The sequence below is a fragment of the Gossypium hirsutum genome, chromosome D12, assembly GCF_007990345.1.
Source record: "Gossypium hirsutum isolate 1008001.06 chromosome D12, Gossypium_hirsutum_v2.1, whole genome shotgun sequence".
NCBI lineage: Eukaryota > Viridiplantae > Streptophyta > Magnoliopsida > Malvales > Malvaceae > Gossypium > Gossypium hirsutum.
This window is the reverse complement of record NC_053448.1, coordinates 1,162,081-1,184,961: the sequence shown is the minus strand read 5'-3', so window position 1 is coordinate 1,184,961 and position 22,881 is coordinate 1,162,081. Positions and strand designations below refer to the sequence as shown.

Below are 22,881 nucleotides of genomic sequence, written 5' to 3'. Positions count from 1 at the left end.
TTTGATTTCGATTCAATTATAAACATTTGAATAAATGAATACACATATTTGTTTTTACATTGGATTAATATAATTATTTGTGTATGCAATATATCAACATAAAATAGTGTTAATTCAATAATATTTTTATTAATTTAACCATATATGAAATCGCATAAAATTAAAATTTATGTATAACATTGCACGTTAAATCAGAGTTAGTGTATAGTTTTGATATTTTCCTTATTTAATAATAATTAGATTAAACACAAACTTTAACTCTGACCTGGCCTGGCCCAATGAGCCCAAAGTTTCTAAAGGGAGTCCTTCAAATGTAGGGTGGTCAAAGCTCAAAGGACTAAGCTTTTTCAATTGCCATGGATATTAAGTAATTATTTTTTAAAACAATTTCTCCCCAAAAAAAAAAAGAACCCTCTTTTCTTCATATAATCAATCGACTGCTTTTTTTTTTCAACCATTCGTCTACTACATAATTACGTCCCCCCTTTCCCCCCAATTCCCTTCTCTGATTCGATTTTTCTTCAGCGATAGGGTTAGGGTTTCTTTCATTCAACTACTTTTTCTTCATATTTCTGGTACGCTAATCCTTTTATTTTCATTTTTTTTTGCGTGATCGATTTATCTTTTCCAGTACTTTCAATTATTTGCGATTTATTTTAGTTTTTAAAAAATATATTTTGCTTGATCGATTATTTGGCTTTGTTTTTTTTTTTTGTGTGGGTGTCGTGAGGTTTGAGGTGACATTGTTTAGAAATTATGTTTTTCGCTGATTTTTGGGTCTTTTTTTTGGCTTTGTTGTTAGGGTTCTTTTGTTCAATGTTTGACCTTCATATCTTGATACATGGAAGGTTGAATTGTTTATTGTCAATTTTCATGCTAGGGTTTGATTGTTTGATTTTCCTCGGTTTTTTCGTCAATGCTAGGGCTTTTACAGGTTTTAATTTGAAGAAATCTTAGCTCCTTTCTCTTTTTTACAACAATGGAGCGCAAGACTATTGAATTGGATCAGGGATGGGATTATATGCATAAGGGGATCACAAAGCTGAAGAGGATTTTGGAAGGGCTGCCGGAGCCTCCATTTAGCTCAGAAGAATATATGATGCTTTATACGTATTCCTCATTGCTTATTTTCTTATTTTTTTCTATTATTGTTTTTTTGAGCTGCTTATTATTTTTTAATTATCTGGCATGTTGATCCTCATCATCTTTACTATAGGACTATCTACAACATGTGTACTCAGAAGCCACCTCATGATTATTCTCAACAGCTTTATGATAAGTATCGAGAGGCATTTGAAGAATATATTACTTCAACGGTAAGGAATTTGGTGTTATGTCAGTCACATATTTGGGTGCTGGCTACTGGTCTGTGTTGCTCTGTAGGGAGATTAGTGTTTTATGTAAAAGTAATGTAGCTGGCCCTCTCTTTCTGAAAACTTGCTGGAATGCTTATTGCATAAGAGATGGATTTGACCGACATCTTTTACAGTGCCTATTCCTGCAACTGAAAGGAATGCTAGGATTCAATTACTCTAATTAAGCTTCCATGTTCAGATAATTTTGGTTGCATTTGTTTGAGACTTCATAGATTAGTTAATTGTTTTTAAGCTTTATGGTTTTATTGTTTGATATTTCTGTAAATTCTAGTTTTAATAGTTTTCTCAAATAGATTAGTTAATCTGTCCATCTACTTTGTTGTGCAAAATTTGCTCTATTTTTTTCTCTCTCAAATTTCATCTTTTTTCTCAAATCAGGTATTGCCATCTTTAAGAGAGAAGCATGATGAGTTCATGTTGAGGGAACTTGTTAAAAGATGGGCCAACCATAAAGTAATGGTCAGGTGGTTATCGCGCTTCTTCCATTACCTTGACCGTTACTTCATTGCCCGGAGGTCACTCCCTGCACTTAATGAAGTTGGGCTGACCTGCTTCCGTGATCTGGTTTGTCATAAGTTCTTTAAGCACACCTTTATGCAATACTGGTTCTGCAGTAATGAACTGGATTTTGAGAGTCAATTGCCTATTATTTCCCATATACTTTTAACTTTGTATGATCTGTTTTACACATTTCAGGTATATCAGGAAGTGCATGAAAAAGTCAGAGATGCCGTAATTGCCCTTGTAAGTTTACATCATTGTGTCATGGTTAATTGTATATAGGTCACATTTTGAATAAAAAAACTAAGAGGAGTGGTTACTTCATCAGATTGATAAAGAACGTGAGGGAGAACAGATAGACCGAGCATTATTGAAGAATGTCTTGGGTATTTTTGTTGAGATTGGCATGGGACATATGGATCGTTATGAGGATGATTTTGAAGAAGCCATGCTTCAGGATACTGGTGCTTACTATTCACGGAAAGCATCAAGCTGGATTGAGGAAGATTCTTGTCCTGATTACATGTTGAAGGCAAGTGCTTAAGTGTTCCTGTGTTTGTGGTTTTTATAGGTTAAAGTTTTTTACCCTGACTAACCCTGGATGGTTCTGATAGCATTTATTTTAATGATAATTGCAGTCTGAAGAATGTCTGAAGAAGGAAAGGGACAGAGTGTCTCATTACCTGCATTCAAGCAGTGAGACGAAATTGTCAGAGGTCAGTTGAATGGTTGGAAATTTATAGGTTAATAAAGAACTTTTTCTGTGAGCTTAAATTGGCTTGAAGGTGCACCTTCGTTTTCAGAGAAAATCTGTTTGTCTTCCATTGGAGCAAACATAAATGGATACTTTTTGATGTGTGAAAGTTTTCATTAAGATACATGATAGAAGTTATGTGCATTCTCTTTAGGTGGCAACTATATATTTCTTTCTGTTTGCTTCCATTTACCTAGAAATTGAGATTCCACATTGTTTTTATATTCAATTACATGGAATACTGGAATAAGAATTAACATAGTTTTTCTATGAAGAAAACTCTATAATTTCTAGAGCATTCTATTTATAGCTGTTTATTCTGTATGTAGAAAGTGCAACATGAGTTGTTGGTCGTGTATGCAAATCGGCTACTTGAAAAGGAGCACTCAGGATGTAGGGCCTTGCTTAGAGATGACAAGGTATTATTCAACCCCATTTTTTGCTAGCAATACTTGGCTTCTGGCTATTTGGTTTAGCAAATATATATTAGATACTTGGCTTCCTGCAGGTGGAGGATCTTTCTAGGATGTACAGGCTTTATTGTAAAATACTTCGAGGCTTGGATCCTGTTGCTAATATATTCAAGCAGGTGTGAATTTTCTGCTTGTTTTATTCTGTGAGATAAATGGCCATAATTCTCATGTTACTCTTATGATTTTACTGAATCTGAGTGCTTTCTTTTTGCAGCATATTACTGCTGAAGGTACCACCTTGGTTCAACAGGTTGAAGATGCTGCAAGTAACCAGGTTAATTTTGTTTTCCTTCTCTGATTGCTATTATGATTGTTGAATACATTTATTGAATTTACTCTGTATTAAAGATAATTCATGAATATGTTTTTTGGATACTAATTGTGTTCTTGTGAGGGGATGAAATCATATTCTTTTAGATAACTGAAGGGAACAACAGTAATATTTAAGCTAGCAGTGCCAGTCAGATTTTTTTCGTTTTTGTATTTTTTTTTTGGGGGGGGGGGGGGAATCAACTACATCTGTAACTGTGTGGTTGTGCAGTTCTCTTAAAGTTTGATATGCCTTTTTGACTTGTCAACTGCAAACTTTCCCTTGTTATTTCTCTTTGGGGAAAAAGTGGGAAAAATACTAAAACTACAGACTAAGATTTCCCCGTCATCGAGAAAAAAGTAGAAGATAATTTGTTTCTAATACCTATAACCTGTTTCTGGTTTTAAGTGCTAATTGTCGCTCATTTCCACAGGCCTCAAGTTCTTCAGGTGTGCAGGAGCAGGTACATATCCCAACTTTTATTGCTATGGATTTTCTTGAAACAGTATAGATATTGAGAACTTGTATGCTATTATCAGGTCCTTATCAGGAAGATAATTGAGCTTCATGATAAGTATATGGCATATGTGACTGACTGTTTTCAAAATCATACTCTCTTCCACAAGGTTAGTGTTGTAAATAATGGTACCTAAATGTCTATTATGCATCATGTTCCAACATTTCCCCTGAACCATGCTTTTTTGAATTGTTCATAGGCCTTGAAAGAGGCTTTTGAGGTATTCTGCAACAAAACTGTTACTGGCAGCTCGAGTGCGGAGCTTTTGGCTACTTTCTGTGATAATATCCTCAAGAAGGGTGGATGTGAGAAATTAAGTGATGAAGCGATTGAAGAAACACTTGAGAAGGTAGCTTATCAATTCGATGTTAAATTTTTGGTGATCTGAAATTGATTCTAAACAATCTGTTTGGTTTCTGTAGGTAGTTAAGCTACTTGCCTATATTAGCGATAAAGATCTCTTTGCAGAATTCTACAGGTGAGGGTTTTTTTTTTTTTGTCAATGAGTTTCACATCACTTGTCAAGAAAGGGGGGAAAACCAGTAATGGTTGTAACTTCTCCTGGTACATTTTGATCCTACCTTCATGACGTGCAATCATTGACAGGAAGAAGCTCGCTCGCCGACTGCTTTTTGACCGTAGTGCTAATGATGATCATGAAAGGAGTATTCTGACTAAACTAAAGCAGCAATGTGGTGGACAGTTCACCTCAAAGATGGAAGGCATGGTGAGTTGACCTGTGTTTCTCTAGTTTATTTGTCTGCATTTATTATGGTTTTAACTGTGATGGAACTTGTGTTCTACCATCCTAACAGGTCACAGATCTGACATTGGCAAGGGAAAACCAAGCTAGCTTTGAGGACTATCTTAGGAACAATTCTGCTGCACATCCGGGGATTGATTTAACAGTTACAGTTCTTACTACAGGATTTTGGCCGAGTTATAAATCTTTCGATCTCAATCTCCCTGCTGAGATGGTAATGACTTCAAACAAGTTATTGTACGATGACGGTATTAAATATGTTGCTCCGTAGTGTATTTGGAAGTTTTATTTATATTTAGGAATCTCACTGTTTCAGGTCAAGTGTGTGGAAGTTTTCAAAGGATTTTATGAAACAAAAACAAAGCACAGAAAGCTTACATGGATATACTCGCTGGGAACTTGCCACATTAATGGCAAGTTTGAACACAAAACTATTGAACTTATTGTTTCTACTTATCAGGTAAGCAGAGATTCTGTAAACTATGCACCTTTTAATCGAACATATTCATGTTTGTGTCTTGATGGGTTCTCTTCAACATTGATCATAGAATCTAACTTCTGAGTTGCCTATGTAAACAGGCTGCTGTCCTACTGCTCTTCAATGCTTCTGATCGGCTGAGCTATTCAGAGATTATGGCTCAGTTGAACTTGACCCATGAAGACTTGGTTAGATTACTGCATTCGCTGTCATGTGCCAAGTATAAGATACTAAGTAAAGAGCCAAACACAAAAACCATCTCCCAGAGTGACTACTTTGAGTTCAACTCTAAGTTCACCGACAAATTGAGGAGGATTAAGGTCTCTTAACAGTTTTTACAATTCCTCTCTTTTTATATTTATTTGCATTAAGAAGATTTTAACTCTGTGTTTCATCCAATGTATAGATTCCTCTCCCTCCTGTGGATGAAAGGAAGAAAGTTGTTGAAGATGTCGATAAAGATCGCCGTTATGCTATTGATGCTGCAATCGTACGGATAATGAAAAGCAGAAAGGTTTTGGGACACCAACAGTTAGTTTCGGAGTGTGTCGAGCAGTTGAGTCGCATGTTCAAGGTATTATTATTATTATTAACCCTTCGTCTGCAGTTAATAGTTTTATAAGAGAACAACATTAGATGCGCGCATATATATATATTGGTGGTTGCCTAATAGACATAATATGTGGAAATTGCAGCCTGATATTAAAGCCATAAAGAAGAGGATGGAAGATCTCATCACAAGAGACTATCTGGAGAGAGACAAGGAGAATCCAAACATGTTTAGGTACTTGGCCTGAATGGGTACATTGGATGGATATAAATGGGGGGAATTGGGGGACACGAAAGCTTTTCCTCTTCGTTTTTTTTTTTCTTTTCTTTTGGTATGTAAAGATGAAGAAAGTTTTTATTTTAACTATTGAAATTTTATTTAGTGTTCACTCTAAATTTTCATTATTACATGTGTAGACCTTTGTTTTTCAAGGGAACTCTAAATGCTGAGTTTTGTTTTCTTCATATTTTTTTTTAAATTTTGATCATAAAAAAAAGATTAAAATACAATTAATTAATTTACAACCAGTGTTTATAGGCACAATTAAGGAATAAATTGCAAAATACATTTAGAATCTAGTTTTTTTATCTTTTAAATTTTAAAATATAAATTTAATAGTAAACATTGATGAAATAGCTATCTAGAGAGTAATTTTGATAAATCCTTTTTATTGCAAATGTTACACCTAGACAGAAACTTGAACCCTATTTTTAACTTTATCCAAGTATTGTTTCATAATTGTCTTGACTTAGGAGCTCTCTTCTAGGATGTACACAAGCTGTTGTCATTAAAAATATTTTGGGTTGTACTTATATGGTTATATATCTATATTATAAAATATAAATATATTTTAAATAATTTAAAATAATATAAAATAAGTCGATTTGTTGGGTTGGTTTGATTCCGGGATTCAAAAACCGATAACTCATCAGAGTAACCAATTAAACTAAGGTCCAAAATGACCAAGGCACCCCACTTGACTAAACCGAATGGGTGGGGGAGCTTTGTTAAAACCAACTATTGTTCTTCTCCAAGTATCATAGAATTAGAACTCTCTTTTTGCTAGCAAATTGAGAATTCTTATAGAAATTTTCCAAGGCACCAAAATTAAAGCAGAAGCAACTCAAAACGAAAGAGTAACAAAAAAACAGAAAAGTCAAAAAAAGCAAAGAGTAAATGCTGTCAAATTATTCTATTACTCGAGAAAGAATACAAAGAATGACATAATTACAAATAAGGAGGAATGTCTCTATTTATAGTTGAGCTCCCTCAAAACTAATGGTATAGATTGAGTTACATCGACGGTCGAGATTAGATCTTATCTACAATTGAGATTCTTAAGGGATTGACTCAATCCTTTAATATTACAAAATCAAATCTTATCATATTACATATCTTCTAAGATTCGTTTCCTTATTTACTATGGTAACCCTAAATTTCTTTTAAGTACTTCACTTGGCCACTGAGGCTTGAAGTAGATGGGCTTCACCACATGTTCCTCGAATCGGGTCAATTTAAGTGGGTCAAATGAGCCTCATTTAATCGATTGGTTTCTATGGAATGCTCTTTGTGCAATTGTCACGAGCTTTGATTTGCAACCCGTGATATAAGAATATGGTTGATAATTTTAGTGTAACCTGTGGAGAAGAAGTCAACAATGGGAAATTGAATATCTTCTTCTTAGCCAATGTCCCTTTCTCATTCCCGAAATTTAATCAAAGATTGTATTTAGAGACCTCATCATTCAGTAAGTTTCATCATGACTTCGAAAATCTTAACGTCGCAATGCCACTCACTGTTGATCTAAGTCACGACGTCTGGGACTTGTCATCGCGCTGTTGCCCCTGTTTTGACAAAAATCCATTTGATACGTATTTCATACTTCCTACCAAACATATTTATACTTTCATATGATTCTTCCAATTTCAACAAAACATTATCCCATGCCAATCTATACCAATCAAAAGAAAATAAACATTTGAAATCAAGCATCCAATATGGCACAAAACACATTATTAACATCTTGGATATCACAAAACACATTATTAACATCTAGGCATATCCAAGCCATTCTTCAACCTGGGCATACCAAATAAAATCCAACCCTGGAACGTTAAAACTTTAATGGCAATCTCCATTGTTGGTTATAGAGTCAAACTTGATTAATTCCAGGCAAAGCGGGGTGTGATGGCGTTAATCAGCAATCATCGTTTCTTACTGTACAAGAAAAAGGTACAAATTAAATTGTAGGCTGAAAGTAGTCCCTTAAAAACTTTAATCTTTTGGTGCACCAATGTCTAATTCTAATGTAAAACAAAGGAATATGTGAAGCGCAAGAGAAGTGGAAAATGTTGCCATTTTAACTTTGCGTATCCAACCAAGGCTGCAATTCAGTATTGGAACCAAATGTGTAACACCTCTATCCTGTCTCCGTTGCCGGATTAAGGTTACAGAGCGTTATCGAGCAAAACAGAACATTTAACTTCTCAGCAGACATAATTTTACAATTAAATGCTAGCTTTTGTCAAATAATTCAATTCATGACGTACATACACATGTAGGCCTTAAATTGAGCCTACGAGGCCCTAAAAATAATTTGAGAACAATTTGGGGTCAAATTGAAACAAATCAGAAAATTTCAGAAAAACTTGAAAATTTAGAAAATAAGGGTCACACGGCCATGTGACATATACCAGATCGTGTGAACATTCGAAGTCAATACACACGACCGTGTCTAAGCCCGTGTGTCCGCCCGTGTAAGTATTCGAAATAGGGTCACACGGCCATGGCGCAGGCCGTGTGCCAGACTATGTTACAAATTGTTTTGGGACACATGACCGTATGACAGCCCATGTGCAGCACATGCTACCTCTAAAACAAACCAAAACAAGCCTAAATCTTGAACATCAAGACATCCCACTTCCACAAGCCTTAGTATGACCAAACCACATAGCAACATACCTAAAATATACTATTTCAAACAACCTATAAGACCTAACCAATATGTAATTCAAAGGCACCGCAATTAATAATCATTCAAACAAATAACCCGACCAAGAAGGCACTTAACATTAGTCATCTTTTTATGCTCAATCCATCAACCAATTTGGCCAAAATATAAACATACACATCAATTCTTAACATTAAGGATTACCTAACCAAACCATTTAACTAGAAATATCATCATAACATAACACTTTACATATCAACAACAAAAACCTATATACATGCCACATCCCAAAATGAAATACAAAAGCTACCAAGATGACTGGATAATGTGAGCTCCAATTCAATCCGTCCAGTCAGTCCGCAAATTGGTAACTACAAAAGAACCACAAACAAAAAAAGTAAGCTAAAAATGCTTAGTAAGTTCATAATCTAAAACACTAATTAACTTACCTTAAACAAAATATATATATTCAAGTAGCTAATTTAGAATTCCTGATAGCCAAATACAAGTTCACAAACCACATTAGTATTGGTTCGCATATCCAATATATCATAATAACCCCTTCTCAAAGGACTTACCATTGCCATATACCACATTTCCTTAATGTAATTATCCACACATGTAAACAAGAGATTCATTGTAACATTTTTCACTTACAAATACCATGAATATGCAATAACATTTAAGCACATAAATAAGTTGTAATTCGATCAACACATAGCCCGATGAACTAAGTAATTTGACTTGGATACTCGGGTAACTACACCACACCAGAGGCATCATAAATACATAACAGAAGCACCGAAGTATAGACAAAGGCACAAATGTGCAATCAGAAGCACCGAAGTGCAAACTCGTACAAGCGCACGTTTAAACTCTATTGGCATGCCAATCGTATCATAAGCGTTTACTACGTTCAACTGGGCATTATACGTAAATTCATTACATTTATACATATTTATCATTCAGAGGCACTTCATTAATTTCCGTGAGGAATGAGAGAGTATAATAAAAATATTTTAAAAGTTTTTATTTAATATAATTCAATTTAATTATATTTTTTAATTTATTTTTATTCTAAAAGAATCACGTGTCACAAATTGAATAATATTAACTTTTTAGATAACCTAGAAAAAAAACATAATTTAAGTACCTTTTGTGCTTTTAAGCCATACATATACTATTATTTAAATAGTTGATTAAGTCTAAACTCGGTTGAAAAATTATAAAGATTTAGTCTTTTACAAAAGGGATAAATATCAAATTTACACATAAACTTTGTTAAATGTACAATTTAATACATGAGCTTTGACTAGTGCAATTATGCACATGAAATTTGAAACGTGATTCATAGATATACATTATTTTAACTTTGATTTAATTATACACATTTAAAAAACAAAATACATACATTTATTTTTTATATTGAATTAATATAATAGTTTATGTATATAATATATAAATATAAAATGGTACTCGTACTATTAATGAAACATAAATCAAACTTACAGTATTTCTGTTTGAAGATAAAAGCACCATAATTTATTTCTACTAAAGTAATGCATCAATTTCATAGAAATATATTTTATTATATAAAATCTTCACCCATAATGGAATGCAGCTGAATATTATTATAACCATCTTTTTCGCAATTATATAAGTTGAGTGGGACGCCAGACAGGCAACGTAATTGAATTACATAACTAAAAGCAGCTTCAAATTTCATGGATATATTGATTTCACCCTTCAATTTTAATGATCAAAAGTTGAAATAAATGTCATTGCTATGTACATACAGACAAGAAATGCAGCAAGTTCAAAAATTTTGTCACATTATATATATATCAGCTCGAAATTAAGTGCCAAGATATTTTACAGTGAAATAGCAACAATAATGAAATAAAAGGTTAAAAGACAAGTAGCAATTTCGCTACACTAGTTTGATACATAACCAGCTTCGCTGCTTATCCAACTGCACATATTATTCAACCTGAAATCAAAACATATTGTATAATCAGCACTCACAATCACAAATTGATTCAAAGCTGTGCATTGTACAAACATGAACTACTGATTTCAACAAAGAGATGTGTAAAACCCTCATTAATATGAAGTTAGCTGCTGACCCCGAATATTTAAACATCGAAAGATCATGTTTTTCAAATTTTACTTGATAAATAAATTCCTCAATGTATAGAACTGACTCTACGGATGTACACGCTAAGAATATGAGATTTGCAAGGGCTTCTTTAGTCCACTAATGACAAGGGTTAATGAAACTGTTCGTCTCTCCGAGCTTTTTTTCTTTTGGCAAGAGATTTAGCAGAAAATTGCAATTCAGTAAAAGAACAGTAGCGGCCACTGAAAGATATGTTTTCTTACCTATCAACATCAAGAAGGCCAACTTGAATATAGCAGAATGATCTCTCTCCCACAAACAAAATCACTGCTACCAGCCACATTCCACATGGATAACCCTACAAAGAATAAGTTTATGGTACGTAAGTATATACGGCCACAACATAAGAATGATTGGAAGCAATGGTATGCCAAAGTAAATATTAAGCAATCAAAAACAAACCTTTAAAGGGAAGAAATGAAATGAAATAAAGAATTCCAGCAACCTTCTTTGGACCACTAGCACCACCAATTTCCTTTTTCTTCCTATATTCTTTCGACTCTTCTTGATTAATCAGAACTATATACAATGACAAGCACTACAACAGCTGACCTGCACAAATACGGATAAGGAAGGTGAAACTTAAAGAAAACATAAACAGAAAAGGAAATGGACAAGGATGAGGATGAGTACAAAGGGAAAGGGAAAAGAAAAGAAAATTGACTTAATGCGTCAAACATTAGTTTTTAAAGCAGGATGAGTCTAAGTGTACCTGTGACTGCCAATTACGGTGCTCTGCTTCTTAGTACCGTCTTGGAAAGGAAATTAAAAGAGCTTGTTCCTTGTCAGAAAGCAGTTGAAGCTTGTGAAAAAATATACTGATAATCTCAGTTTTGTCTTGTATTGTACAAATGTACAGCAAGTGTTGGAAAAGAGGCACTTGCCAACTTGGAAGTGCTCAGGATTGAAGCAGGAAGGGCGGGCCAACCCTTCTTTTTCTGATCTAGAACTTCATACCCAAGGATAAACCATCAAGATGAAATTTCCTCCTAGTATACAACCATCCTTCCCAACCAGATTTTTTCCCTTAATGGCTAATGGCTTCCATTGCCACTCGTACCAAATGTAGCACTCCCTCTACGTCTTGGAAGCTAAAATCAAGAGCCTTCTTCACAGAGGATAAAGCCTCCCTACTTTTAGCCCCTCCCGAACTTGAATTGGCAGCTGCAAGAGTAGCTCGTGATTTCCTTGAAGCTTCCATTGCATAATTTACGTCCTGTGTCTGCAAATCATCATATTTGATTTTAGTTATGATAAGTCTACAAACTTAAACAAGCTGTACACACAATAGAGCACAAACTGACATAATACATAGACAGTAGGAGATAATACACACAGTTCATGACTACAAAAGTCTATGCGCTTAAATGGGCACATGTGCAATTTCAACATACAGTAACCAGAAGCCTTCAATTGAAGGCATAGGGTGAGAAAAGGTCATGAGAACTGCATAACAGATTTTGGCCATTAGAACAGAAAGAAAATTAGTTTCAGGGATAAAGATTTATGTTTTTTTTTTGGGGGGGGGTTGTTCAGTAACATTTTCACTCCAATAATATATAAAAACACATGAATTACACTTTCAAAATGATATACAACCGAAGGTAGACTTACAAAACTGAGCAGGCGCACAAAGTTATTACGGTTTCGAGCAGAAATAACATGAGTTCCAGCAGCCTGGGAAGAACCAACTCCTTTTGAAACAGCAGCCTTGTCTGCTGATGTTGATTGGTTTAAATTATCAACATCAGACGCAGGAGACTCACCTGATATGAAACAACCACCAATGTCAAGAAAAGAAAGTTAAAATTAACTGTAAGTTTGTCTCAATCAATGCGACATTAACAGTAGTCATAAAGAATTTAATGTCCATGACGCAAAACAACAGATAAAGGCGATTAAGGGGCTGTGGGAGATTGAGAGACTGATGAGTAGGCATACTAGAAAATATGTACTCATATGAATGCATAACAACAAGGCCAATCCCCATGTTGCAAAAACTAGTAAATGTTGCACCATCAAATGGGAACTAGAACACTGATGATTTACAGACTCGACTACTCCACCTAAAACAGAAGAACAGATATGCATCTGTGTGATTGAAAAATAACCCACAACAACAAAAGTAACCGAAAGACAGTCTTTCCTTCAAAAAGAAAAATAGAAAGACACTCTGCCTGAAGATTCTCAGATTTGAAGACACTGAAGAACAAATTCGCAGTAGTTAAGCAAGTAAACTAATCATTCATGCAGTGCAATTAGTTCAGCTCTGCTTCTAGGATGCAGCCATCTTATGTGCAGAGGCCTTTCCACAAATAAAGCAACCAGAGTATATATAACAAGCTCAAGCTCCCTAATCAATAAGTGGTGGAAGCACCCATAAACAAAAATTACAATTATATAGGCTACACAGACTAACAGGATGGATTTTAGTTAGAGCAATGATAGGGTTCTTTGGATTACCAGTATGAGCCGTTTGTAAAGCTGTCTGCAACTCAAGCCGATCTCTACTTGCATTGGCATGACAGGAATAGATAACTCTCATATATGCAACCTCCATACACTTGTATGCCAAAGAAGCAGCAGCCATGTCTTTTAATCTCTCATATTCATGGGCACAAAACCTGAATTTTGATTGGTAAACAAACAAAAATAAAGTCAAGTACCAGAAAACTGAAACCACCCCAAAATAAAATGCATAACTGAAGATTTCCATGTTGCAGGAATTTTTTCCAACTAATACAAGATCAAGCTCCAACAACGATAAATAGCAACTTACAATTACAAAAGGAAGAGAATACCAACTAGAGCAACTGATATTTTACTTACTCGCAGAGTTTTGCAGTGCTACTATAAATTTGCACAGACTGAGCCATCTCCCCATGTTTGGTACTCTCATTGTTGCAAGATTCTAGTAGAGAAGCACTATAAAGAAATTTCAGTGCCGCCTGGAAGTAAAGTAATGTGCTCTCCGAATTTGATCCAGAATTCTGGGGGAATGCTCAAAAATTATAAATAAAATAATGCTAGAGGCAAGACAATGAGAAAATGCAAGAAATAAGTTACAAGAAAACAATAAGGCAAAACCTTGACACGATCAGCCATATGCTTTAAATCTTTAGCCTCCTTCAAAGTATTGGTAGCGGCCTGACATGAGGGATCCTTTCTCATTGGACTTGGAGCATCAACATCCCTGATACGTCCAGCTGATGTGGTATGTCTTGAACTATTTTTATTCTGAGTCCCATTTTGATAATCAGCCTTCTTTATTTGTTTTTTTACCTTCAATGCATCATCAGCTTGAGATCTGACAGCTCCATTTCCCTTTTGGGACCCAGAAACCGTGTTGGGGTAACGAGTCAGCATCTCATTCTGACTTCCTCCAGAGGGTGGTAGTGATCGAGAGTTCCCTCTTTCAGAAGCAATTTCTGCATGATCAGAGTTGTCAGAGTGAAACCTCTTTGTATATTTTTCACCATTGCTCTCCTGCACAAGATTTTGCTTCACGGTAGACATTACATCTTGACGTCCAGTGGCATCTGGTTTAGCATCTGACCATCCATTTGACTGATTCCCCCTTTTACCAATCTCAACAGACAATTTTCCCAAAGATTCTTTATTTTCCACAAATCTATTCTCACTCTCATCAGACTTGACTCCAGGCCTCTCCTGAAATTGATTTCTACCGTCTGTAGGCTTTACCTCATATGAAGGCAGATGATCTTGCTGTACATCAACAAAACCAGATTTAAAATTACAACTCCTGTCCTTTGACCATGAGGACCCTTTGCCTGACTTTCTTGGATGAGAGACTTTGCCATTGCCATGGTTGTGATTCTGATTGTCCTCATCATGGGGTTCATTCATTGTCATTGATTTACCAGAAAATTGAGCCTCTTGGCCTAAATAATCAGCACCACCATTCATGAACTGGCTTTTTCGAGTATCAGGAGAAGATTTAATTGGTGCCTTGGCTTTACTGCCACCTAATTGACCACCATCCTTGTTCTGAACATCAAGTAAAGAGGACACAAGGGACCCATGTTGAGCTGCAGCTAAAGTTTTTTCCTTCCTTACTGTCCCTGACTTGTCACTCCCACCATTATCTTCACCATCTGAACATCTTCCTAGACTATCTAAAACAAAAAGGCCAGCTTCACAAGACTCATCTTTCCCTGCAACATTCCTCCTTGTCAATGGAAATTTATCGGGATTAGCAATTCTCATAGGAGATGAGGAAACCGATTCTACTGATGAGCCTTTTGTTTCATGGAAGCCAGGTTTTGATTTATGTGAACAAGAAAGTTTAGATGAGCTAGAGGTAGCTACTAAAGAAGGTTGGGCAGATCCAAAATCCCTTTTCAACGAATCCGTACCATCTAAGCTACCTAGATATTGTCCACTTTGTTGATTCTGTTCATGTATACCTTTTTTCTCTAGTTTCCCACTGCTTTTACTTGCAGAAGAATCCTTCCTTCTAGACTCGGATACCCTAGCCTTCTTTTCCCTATTGTTGTCATTCTCATTGAACTCTTCCTTCACAAACACTTTGCTATCCTGGAGGAGATCACTCGCACTTTGGAGAGAACCTGTACATAACTGACTGCCAACACAAGCATCAGCTTTCCTCTTTCTAGAAACTTCCACACCATCGTTCATCTGGTCCATTGGTCCATCAGTTAAGGAAACCAGAACTTTATCCTTTACTCTTTTACCAGAGACCTGCTGCCTATCCTTATCAGACTTTGAATCCTTATAAGCAAAAAGTTGACTGTGTCTAGGCTGATCCTTTCCTACTGATGTGCTAGGCAAACCATTACTTGTGCTAGGCCCACCCTTACCAGCATGGTCCAACATCCAATCTTTTTCAGCAAGATGTGAACTTTCACCCTTAATTTTCTTGGAGGCCCTTAAAGAATCTTGATCAGTGATCCTTTTGCCTTTCATCTTTGAAGTTTTGGTATCACCTATTACCATATTTTACAAAAGCAACACATTAATAATTTAAAAACCAAGTTTTACAAGTATGACTGGTATCGACTTAAAAAGAATACCTCCATCAGAACTGTGTTCTGGCAATTTATGCTTCTCTTTCTGATTATTTCTGTGTTTCTCAACAGGTAAATCACATTTAATTACAGGCCTCAAAGCAGGTTCACCAACCACAGGAGATTGGGTCACATCAGTCGGGCTTCCAGATCGAACTGATGACTCCACATTCTTCTTCATAGAAGTTGGCCCATCTTTATCTATTGTATTTGATATTTCTTTTAAACCGTGTTTCTTCCTTCCAGCAGGGAAAACAGAGTGTGAACCAAAACTTCGCTGGTTTTGCTCAGGTTGCAGGGCATCAGATGAGGGTGGTAAAGACATAATATTGACAGGATTACTTTGCGGATTAGCTTGACCGTCTACAGCAGGAACATGATACAATGCGCCAACAGCGTCGGTAGTTTCATCCTCCTCGACACTGCAGCGATTCATTGCAGGATTCATTGCAGGCCTAAACATTCAAGGGACAAACAAATTTAAAGATTTTAACAAGGAAAAAGGGATACCTTCCCACAATCTATCACAAAAGTTAACTATCAACACCCATGGGTCTCATGTTCAATCCAATAAATTTTTTACAAAATACAAGCACGAAAAAGCTTATAAATCTCAACTACTAATTACATTCATAAAAAATTAGAAAGGGTGATGATAAAGAACTTACAGCCAGTTAAGCATGCTGCATAACCACTTCTCAGGTAAGTCAGCAGGGTTCATGTTTATTGGGAGGAGACGCCACTTCTGGCACTTATCACAACAGACCCAATTTTCTTTTATCAATACAGGAGCAGCAGTTACAAGGGAAGTTCCAGCAACATTCACATTAGCAGAGTTGAAATGTGCACCCACAGTTGCTCTGGGGCCCAATTTAGTTGCCAATATGCCCTCAATTTGCTTACCACTCAGTCTATCACCATGTCCGTTGTTAGTGGCTGATGTGTTTTTTACAATCTTATCAGCTATCTTCAGCCGATCTTCAGAAGGAATTTCCAATGAACTTGTTCGGTTCTCTTCCTGTTCTGGTTCTCCAATATCTCCAAAAGCATCTCTATACATATCTTCAGCCTTTTGAAATGACCTGTCTAATTTTTTGCCTCCCATTTCCCTTTTGTTTGTATAACTGTTTACATGAGCAGTCTGCTTATTATTCAGCATCAAAGGCGAACCAACCCTCAAGCTTTCTTTTGCTACCTCTGCATCTAGACTGCCTTTCAATTTTCGTTTTCCACCAGATGAGGTATGCTCCTTTGCAGGAGGTACCTTCATATTGTCTTGCTCATGCGCTGTCACTCTTGGGCTGATCTTCTGAATAGGAGGATCTACCGATTCACTATTTAGAACTTTGCTACCTTTGAGAGTATTAGAGTCAGCTTTGACAGAATCATAAGTTTTGTCCGCTTTATTATACCCAACTTTTCTAACAGAGCCTGAAGAATCACCCCAAGAACTTGTCTTTTGTTCCTCCAAAACCTTTCCAGCTGAGCCAGCCCTTGGACTCTCACAGCCAATCTCTTGGGTAAGTCTTGGCTCCACTGACTCCTCAGCTACATCATGGACACCTTTGTTTCTAGCCATGCCCTTATTTTTTACCTTGGCTACAGCAGAATATGAATCAGATAAAAGAGGAAGTTTCAATGTTTTTGAAACAAGCTCCTCACAAGCCAATACATCGATATCTACTTCCTTCTTTGACACTGTACTGTTGTCGTTCCTCATTTCCCTGTTGTTGCTACTCTTCCTTTCTGCTGGAAAATCCTTTTTCTCTGCTGACTTTGCTTTCTTGTCTCCCAACAATATTCCATCCCCCTTTCCAGAATCAGATCTATTCTCTTTTGGCTTTTCCTTTACAATCAAGTTAAGTAGATGATCAGGTAGAGGTGACAGTAGTGCCTCACCAGCTAGTGGGAAGGAAGTCATAAACTGCTCAAAATATTCAAAAATATATATATTCAGATCATTTCAGGTATATCAGATGTAGGAAGATAGGAGAAAAGGAACATTCTTTTAATAGGAAGATTAACAAAATAGAAGATGGAGGATTTACCCGAAGAATACTGGTTGGAGAATCAAACAATGGTTCTTGAGTCTGTCGATACATCCCATCACTTTCTGAAGGGCTCCCATCTAAGGAGGAAGATGGTGATACATCAAGGCCAAGACCACTGTAGATTGCAGCATTCTTTTGTGTTGACAAGTTGTCTGACCCCACTTTGATTCGCACCTTTAATGTTTTCTGGTCTGGTACATTGGCAGCTTTCTTGTTTGCAGATTCGCACCTAAAGGCAAGCTCATCAGCATCACCAGGTGTTACGCTGACCTCTTGTTTGATTGAATCATTCGCAGACAATGCCTTCAAAGCAGGGAGGGTTCCAACATTTATAGGAGGTGGTCCAGCCCTCTGTGACTGTGAACCACTTGGCCAACATGCCGAGTTACGATGGTCATCCTATATAAAAAAAACAAACTAAGTGCTCATATTAACTTGGACTTCTCACATAAATCAAGATAGAAAGATTCCTCCCTCACACGAAATGAACTATATATCCATTGAGGGGGGGGAGACAAATTAAAAAAACTCCACCTCCAATGGCATATCGTTTGGAGACTTGGATGTATTGCAGCTCTTAATTGGTGGAATCCTTGGATGAGGCCAACTAGGAGAACGTGTATAAGTCGGTAAGAATGATCCATAACCACCAAACTTTGCCCCTGTGGCAATGTCAGACATCCCAAAATCATCAATTTCAATTTATGAACTCCAACTTATGGTGACTCTTGACCTCACAAGAACCACAATTCTCTTATTGTTTTGACTTACCGAGATTCTCAGCAGAAACTCCACCTTCAAAATCTTTTTGAAGATGTCCAAGAACATGTTGAATTTTCTCATCCTTAAAAAACATTTCAGGAGCCAAATATCACTAAAAGATCATAAAAGAATTGGTAGGAACTAAGAACAAGCATCAAACAAGTAATAATACATTTAGAAAGGTCTAAATTCTGCATACATTGTAGAGATAGTGGCTAATCGTCTAAATGCACTAATAGCACACAGCAACTCCATAAGCTAATGATTGTGCTTGAATCTTGCTCTCCTTACTCCCAATTACAAATTCCGCAGCATAACAGTCAAGAGTACCATAATTAATTATAACCAACCTTATATGGAAATTTATGAATAATGGCTCCTCCAATAGCTAGGAGTCCAATTCATGCCAACAACTCAAAAAATTCTGAAAAACATTAATACACCACTACACAAGAAAAGCTTCATTTATGACTGCACTAGACACCTATCGAGTAAACCCTCTAAATATCCCCATCATAGACCTCGCAATGTTAGAATAGAAAACTAAAACACCAGTCCATATCTTATATTTCTAAAAGCAACACAGTTAAGCAGTAAACGCGTTTAAACTGAAGTTACAATATCCAACATTGCAATTAATCAGCATAAAAATCTTAACTTCGAAACTAAAACCCAACAAAAAAAAAAGGGTCAACACAATATAACTAAACATTAGTTAAAAGGAAAAAAAAGGAAGAGTCAAAATTCCTTACTATGTAAGCGAGAGAAGATAGATCAGCTTCGGGGTCAGTGGTGGCAACATAATCGTCGTTATTGTTATTATAGGAGCAAGCCTCTCCTTCCTCAAGCTCAGCCTCTTCCATTTTTCTTCCACCAAACCCTAACCCTACCCCCTTCCTCGCATCGTTACTCCCTAACGAAATCATTCAACAATTAAAAAAAAAGGTAAATCTCACCCCAATCACCAAGGCCTCAAACGTAATTTTCTTTTATTCCAAGCCCACAAGTTTTTCCCAACCATTCTTCTACAACTCTCTAAAACCCACCAAAGGGAAACAAAGCTTTTGCCCTAATTTCAATCAAAAACCAAAATTCGATCACGAATCCCAACACCTAACCGAAATTTCAAAAAAAAAGGTTAATTTCCAAAAAAAGAAAAGAAAATAGAGATTTGAAAGTAAGGATCTATCGAAATTTTATTGCTGTTTAGGGTTTTATTTAGGGATTTGAATTTTTTTTTTGGGTGCGATCTCTTGAGCTGGAATTGATAGCAGAGAGAGAAAGGGAGAGAAAGAGAGGGACTCTCTCTGGTCTTTGTTGTACACAGCAGCCGCTTTTCATTTTTTATTTATTTATTTCTTCCATTGTGATTTATTTTTACTTATTTTATATATATATGCGAATGTTTATGGGTCAACAGTTAATAGATATACATAAAAGGATAAAACCAAAAATGATAATAATAATAATAATAATAATAATAATAATAATATAGTAACATAGTATTTGTATATTTTAATTTTATATAAATCCTAATTATGAGTTAATTCAATTCCAAGACTAATTTAAAAAATAATTATCAAAATAGCCGTTTTTTCAAAAAAATTATCGCACTAGATCGAAGTAATAAACATGGCTTCAATGAGAAGCACTTTTCCCTGTTTTTTTTAGAGTTAGGATTTGGTTTTTTTAAAGTAAGGATAGGATTTTTAAAGTAGGGTTTTTTTGGATTTTATGATTTAGGGTTTTGTTTTATTTTTGTTTATATTTTTAAGTTTATTATATATTATTTATGTTTTTATAATTTTTTGAGATGTTAAACCAGCTATTGGAAGTGGAGGTAGGTATTTTTTTAAATTTGAATTATATAATATTAACGTAGTTTATTTGAAAATTAGTAGTATATATATAACTAATTTTTTTATTATTTTAATATAGTTTGAATGGATGTCATATAAGGATCTGGCAATTCAAGAATGCGTCTAGCCCGAATTCTTGGTGAATCCTAACATCTAGCACGTGAATGTGTCATTGGTAGTGTACGCTACCGTGGAGATGCACGAGTTATATAGAATGTTGTGACAATCCGGGTTCAGGCAAAGGATTCAATCGGACCAAAAAAATATCGAAGATTTGCATCAAATCGACTTACGAGGGAGAACGGATGAGAATTGGCCTACATTCCACGCGCAATATATCAACATGTGGAACAATAGGTACGAGTTTTTACCTACTTGGGAGGCCATTGTCGCTTCAGAGTTAGTCTACGATCCGAAGTACATGCCATACTTGCTAGGGAAGAGGCGATGGATCGATAACCGCATACGAGGAGGCCACGACAGGCGCCTATACATCAAAGGTCTGGCAAGGTGGGTCCATCATCAGCACCTACACAAGAATTGACACCGATGGCCGCACCACCTCCTGGTTAGTATGACTCGTCTTATTCTCATGTGCATACTAACCTTGGAAGCCTTTTTCTTGCAATGCACTGAAAACGCTTCCAGCTTTGAGCCTTTTCTCTTTACAAATTTCAACTCCCCAAACTTTTTCCCACAAAATCATCATATATCTCGAGATTCTCTTAATGTTTGCATTTTTTTTCAATTTGACCCTTATTATTATTTTTAGTTTAATTTGACCATTAGTATTTTAAAAAGAGTCGAAATTGACAGCCAACCCTTCAAAAAGAGTTGAACTACGAATTTTTTTAACAGAAATACTAACTAAAACATCAAGGCTTTGTTTTTTAACTAGAACTCACATCCTCTTGCACTAGTAATAATGGCAATGCCAACCGAGCTAAGACTCAACCGGCTAAAAACAATAGTTTTTAAACTTTAAATTAATTGACACCAGTTCAAACCTATATAAACAAAAAAAAACTATTTTTAAAATATTAAATCTAGTACCCTGGTTTGAATCGATATTAATGTAAAATTTATTTATTTTATTTATTGTGTTTTTGTTATAGAAAAATAGTTATCAAACATGTTTTCACTATTGAAAACAAATGTTTTTTTTTATTTAGCATTTGTGTTTTTTAATTTTTTAAATAGAAAATGAAAGTTGTTTTCTAAAAATGAAAATAGAAACTATTTTTAGAAATTAAGAGCCTAAACTTTTAAACATGGCAGTCCATATAATAATATAATTTTTTTTTAATTTTAAAAACTTTTTTTTTAATTTTAAATTCTCATTTTTGAATATTTTATATTTTTAAATCTGTTGATGTGGTATATAAGACAAGCAGTGATTTTTAGCAATAATAACACATGGATTGCCACGCGAGTTGCCATGCTAAAATCATTGAAAAATTAATGTTTTAAACATCATTTCCATTTAAAAAAAACTATTTGACTCTTTTTTTAAGTTAATGGTCAAATTTAGCTCAAAAATATAATAAGGATCAAATCGACAAAAAATGTAAACGTTAAAAGTTAAAATTACCATTATGTCTTTTTTTTATCAATAACCATTAGCTTTAAAAAAATCTCAAAAATCTATATTATTTATACTATTTGAGGATATTTTAGTTTTTTATTTTATTTTAACAAAAAACTAATTAAAATATGCATATTGTGGGATTCAAACTCGTTCTAATTGAACTAATAAAACATTAAATTTACCACTCAACTAAAGCTTAATTTTGATGTATTTTATATATTTTTATTTTAATATGCACAAGTTGTTATCTCCATTAGTTGTGTATATTAATAATGTTGTTAATTGAGTTTGTGTCATAAGTCAACTCGATACTAACTCACAACTGTTGACAAAATCATGATAAAAAATTGCAGCGCGTTAAATATTATTTATCTAATGTATTTATATGTTTAAATTTCATTTTTATTCACAATTTATTCTTTTTATTCATTTTAATATCATATATATTTTATGTATTATTATGACATTATATACACATTTATATTTTAAATCCACGGACTTCACATGTATGCCAGTTTAATAGGATTTCTAGTATATTTTAAAAATGTTGCTATTAATTTATTGTAATAATAATTTCATTATCTTTTAAAGTGAATTTTGTTAACTGAAATCATAATTTTATTAATGGTATGAAATCAGTTCCAATTTTCTAGTTCCACCATTTATTTTTCTTTTGAACTTTTTTAAGGTTTTGCCTTCTCTTCAATTTTTTGGGTTAAGCT

The 22,881-nt window shown here is 35.0% G+C and overlaps 2 protein-coding genes across 3 annotated transcripts; one reads left to right on the top strand and one right to left on the bottom strand.

Annotated features, from left to right (window-relative positions):
• The first annotated feature begins 339 nt into the window (after window positions 1-339).
• On the top strand, window positions 340-6,186 carry LOC107936846 (cullin-1). Of its 2 annotated transcripts, none has more exons than XM_016869613.2 (20): window positions 340-575; window positions 924-1,110; window positions 1,217-1,316; window positions 1,755-1,940; window positions 2,073-2,120; window positions 2,206-2,409; window positions 2,516-2,593; window positions 2,961-3,050; window positions 3,140-3,220; window positions 3,319-3,378; window positions 3,848-3,877; window positions 3,954-4,040; window positions 4,131-4,280; window positions 4,354-4,409; window positions 4,538-4,658; window positions 4,747-4,908; window positions 5,011-5,154; window positions 5,274-5,492; window positions 5,579-5,746; window positions 5,868-6,186. In XM_016869613.2, exons 2-20 carry the CDS (start codon window positions 980-982, stop codon window positions 5,967-5,969), a joined length of 2,217 nt encoding a protein of 738 aa, XP_016725102.1. In that variant the 5' UTR covers window positions 340-575; window positions 924-979; the 3' UTR covers window positions 5,970-6,186. The 2 variants fall into 2 exon arrangements, with proteins under 2 accessions (XP_016725102.1, XP_016725103.1); XM_016869614.2 differs by having other exon boundaries at window positions 345-575; window positions 935-1,110.
• Window positions 6,187-10,487: 4,301 nt separating this feature from the next.
• LOC107936841 (cysteine-tryptophan domain-containing zinc finger protein 7) lies at window positions 10,488-20,078 on the bottom strand. Its single transcript, XM_016869607.2, has 14 exons — window positions 19,465-20,078; window positions 18,722-18,794; window positions 18,485-18,612; window positions 17,948-18,349; window positions 16,568-17,823; window positions 15,906-16,354; window positions 13,939-15,818; window positions 13,681-13,841; window positions 13,315-13,475; window positions 12,466-12,617; window positions 11,564-12,073; window positions 11,254-11,403; window positions 11,055-11,149; window positions 10,488-10,662 (listed from the first exon to the last, which is right to left on the bottom strand). Exons 1-11 carry the CDS (start codon window positions 19,636-19,638, stop codon window positions 11,879-11,881), a joined length of 5,031 nt encoding a protein of 1,676 aa, XP_016725096.1. The 5' UTR covers window positions 19,639-20,078; the 3' UTR covers window positions 10,488-10,662; window positions 11,055-11,149; window positions 11,254-11,403; window positions 11,564-11,878.
• Between the last annotated feature and the right edge of the window lie 2,803 nt (window positions 20,079-22,881).

What these genes read in the sequence shown, in the direction of transcription:
- LOC107936846 (XM_016869613.2), top strand. Translation starts at nt 980, where the DNA reads ATGGAGCGCAAGACTATTGAATTGGATCAGGGATGGGATTATATGCAT. An exon ending in AAGAATATATTACTTCAACG is followed by an intron (nt 1,317 to 1,754) that starts GTAAGGAATTTG and finishes TTCTCAAATCAG; the next exon opens with GTATTGCCATCTTTAAGAGA. An exon ending in CTTCAGGTGTGCAGGAGCAG is followed by an intron (nt 3,878 to 3,953) that starts GTACATATCCCA and finishes TGCTATTATCAG; the next exon opens with GTCCTTATCAGGAAGATAAT.
- LOC107936841 (XM_016869607.2), bottom strand. Translation starts at nt 19,638, where the DNA reads ATGATTTCGTTAGGGAGTAACGATGCGAGGAAGGGGGTAGGGTTAGGG. An exon ending in TATCTTCTCTCGCTTACATA is followed by an intron (nt 18,795 to 19,464) that starts GTAAGGAATTTT and finishes ATGTTTTTTAAG; the next exon opens with GATGAGAAAATTCAACATGT. An exon ending in ATATGGCTGATCGTGTCAAG is followed by an intron (nt 13,842 to 13,938) that starts GTTTTGCCTTAT and finishes GCATTCCCCCAG; the next exon opens with AATTCTGGATCAAATTCGGA.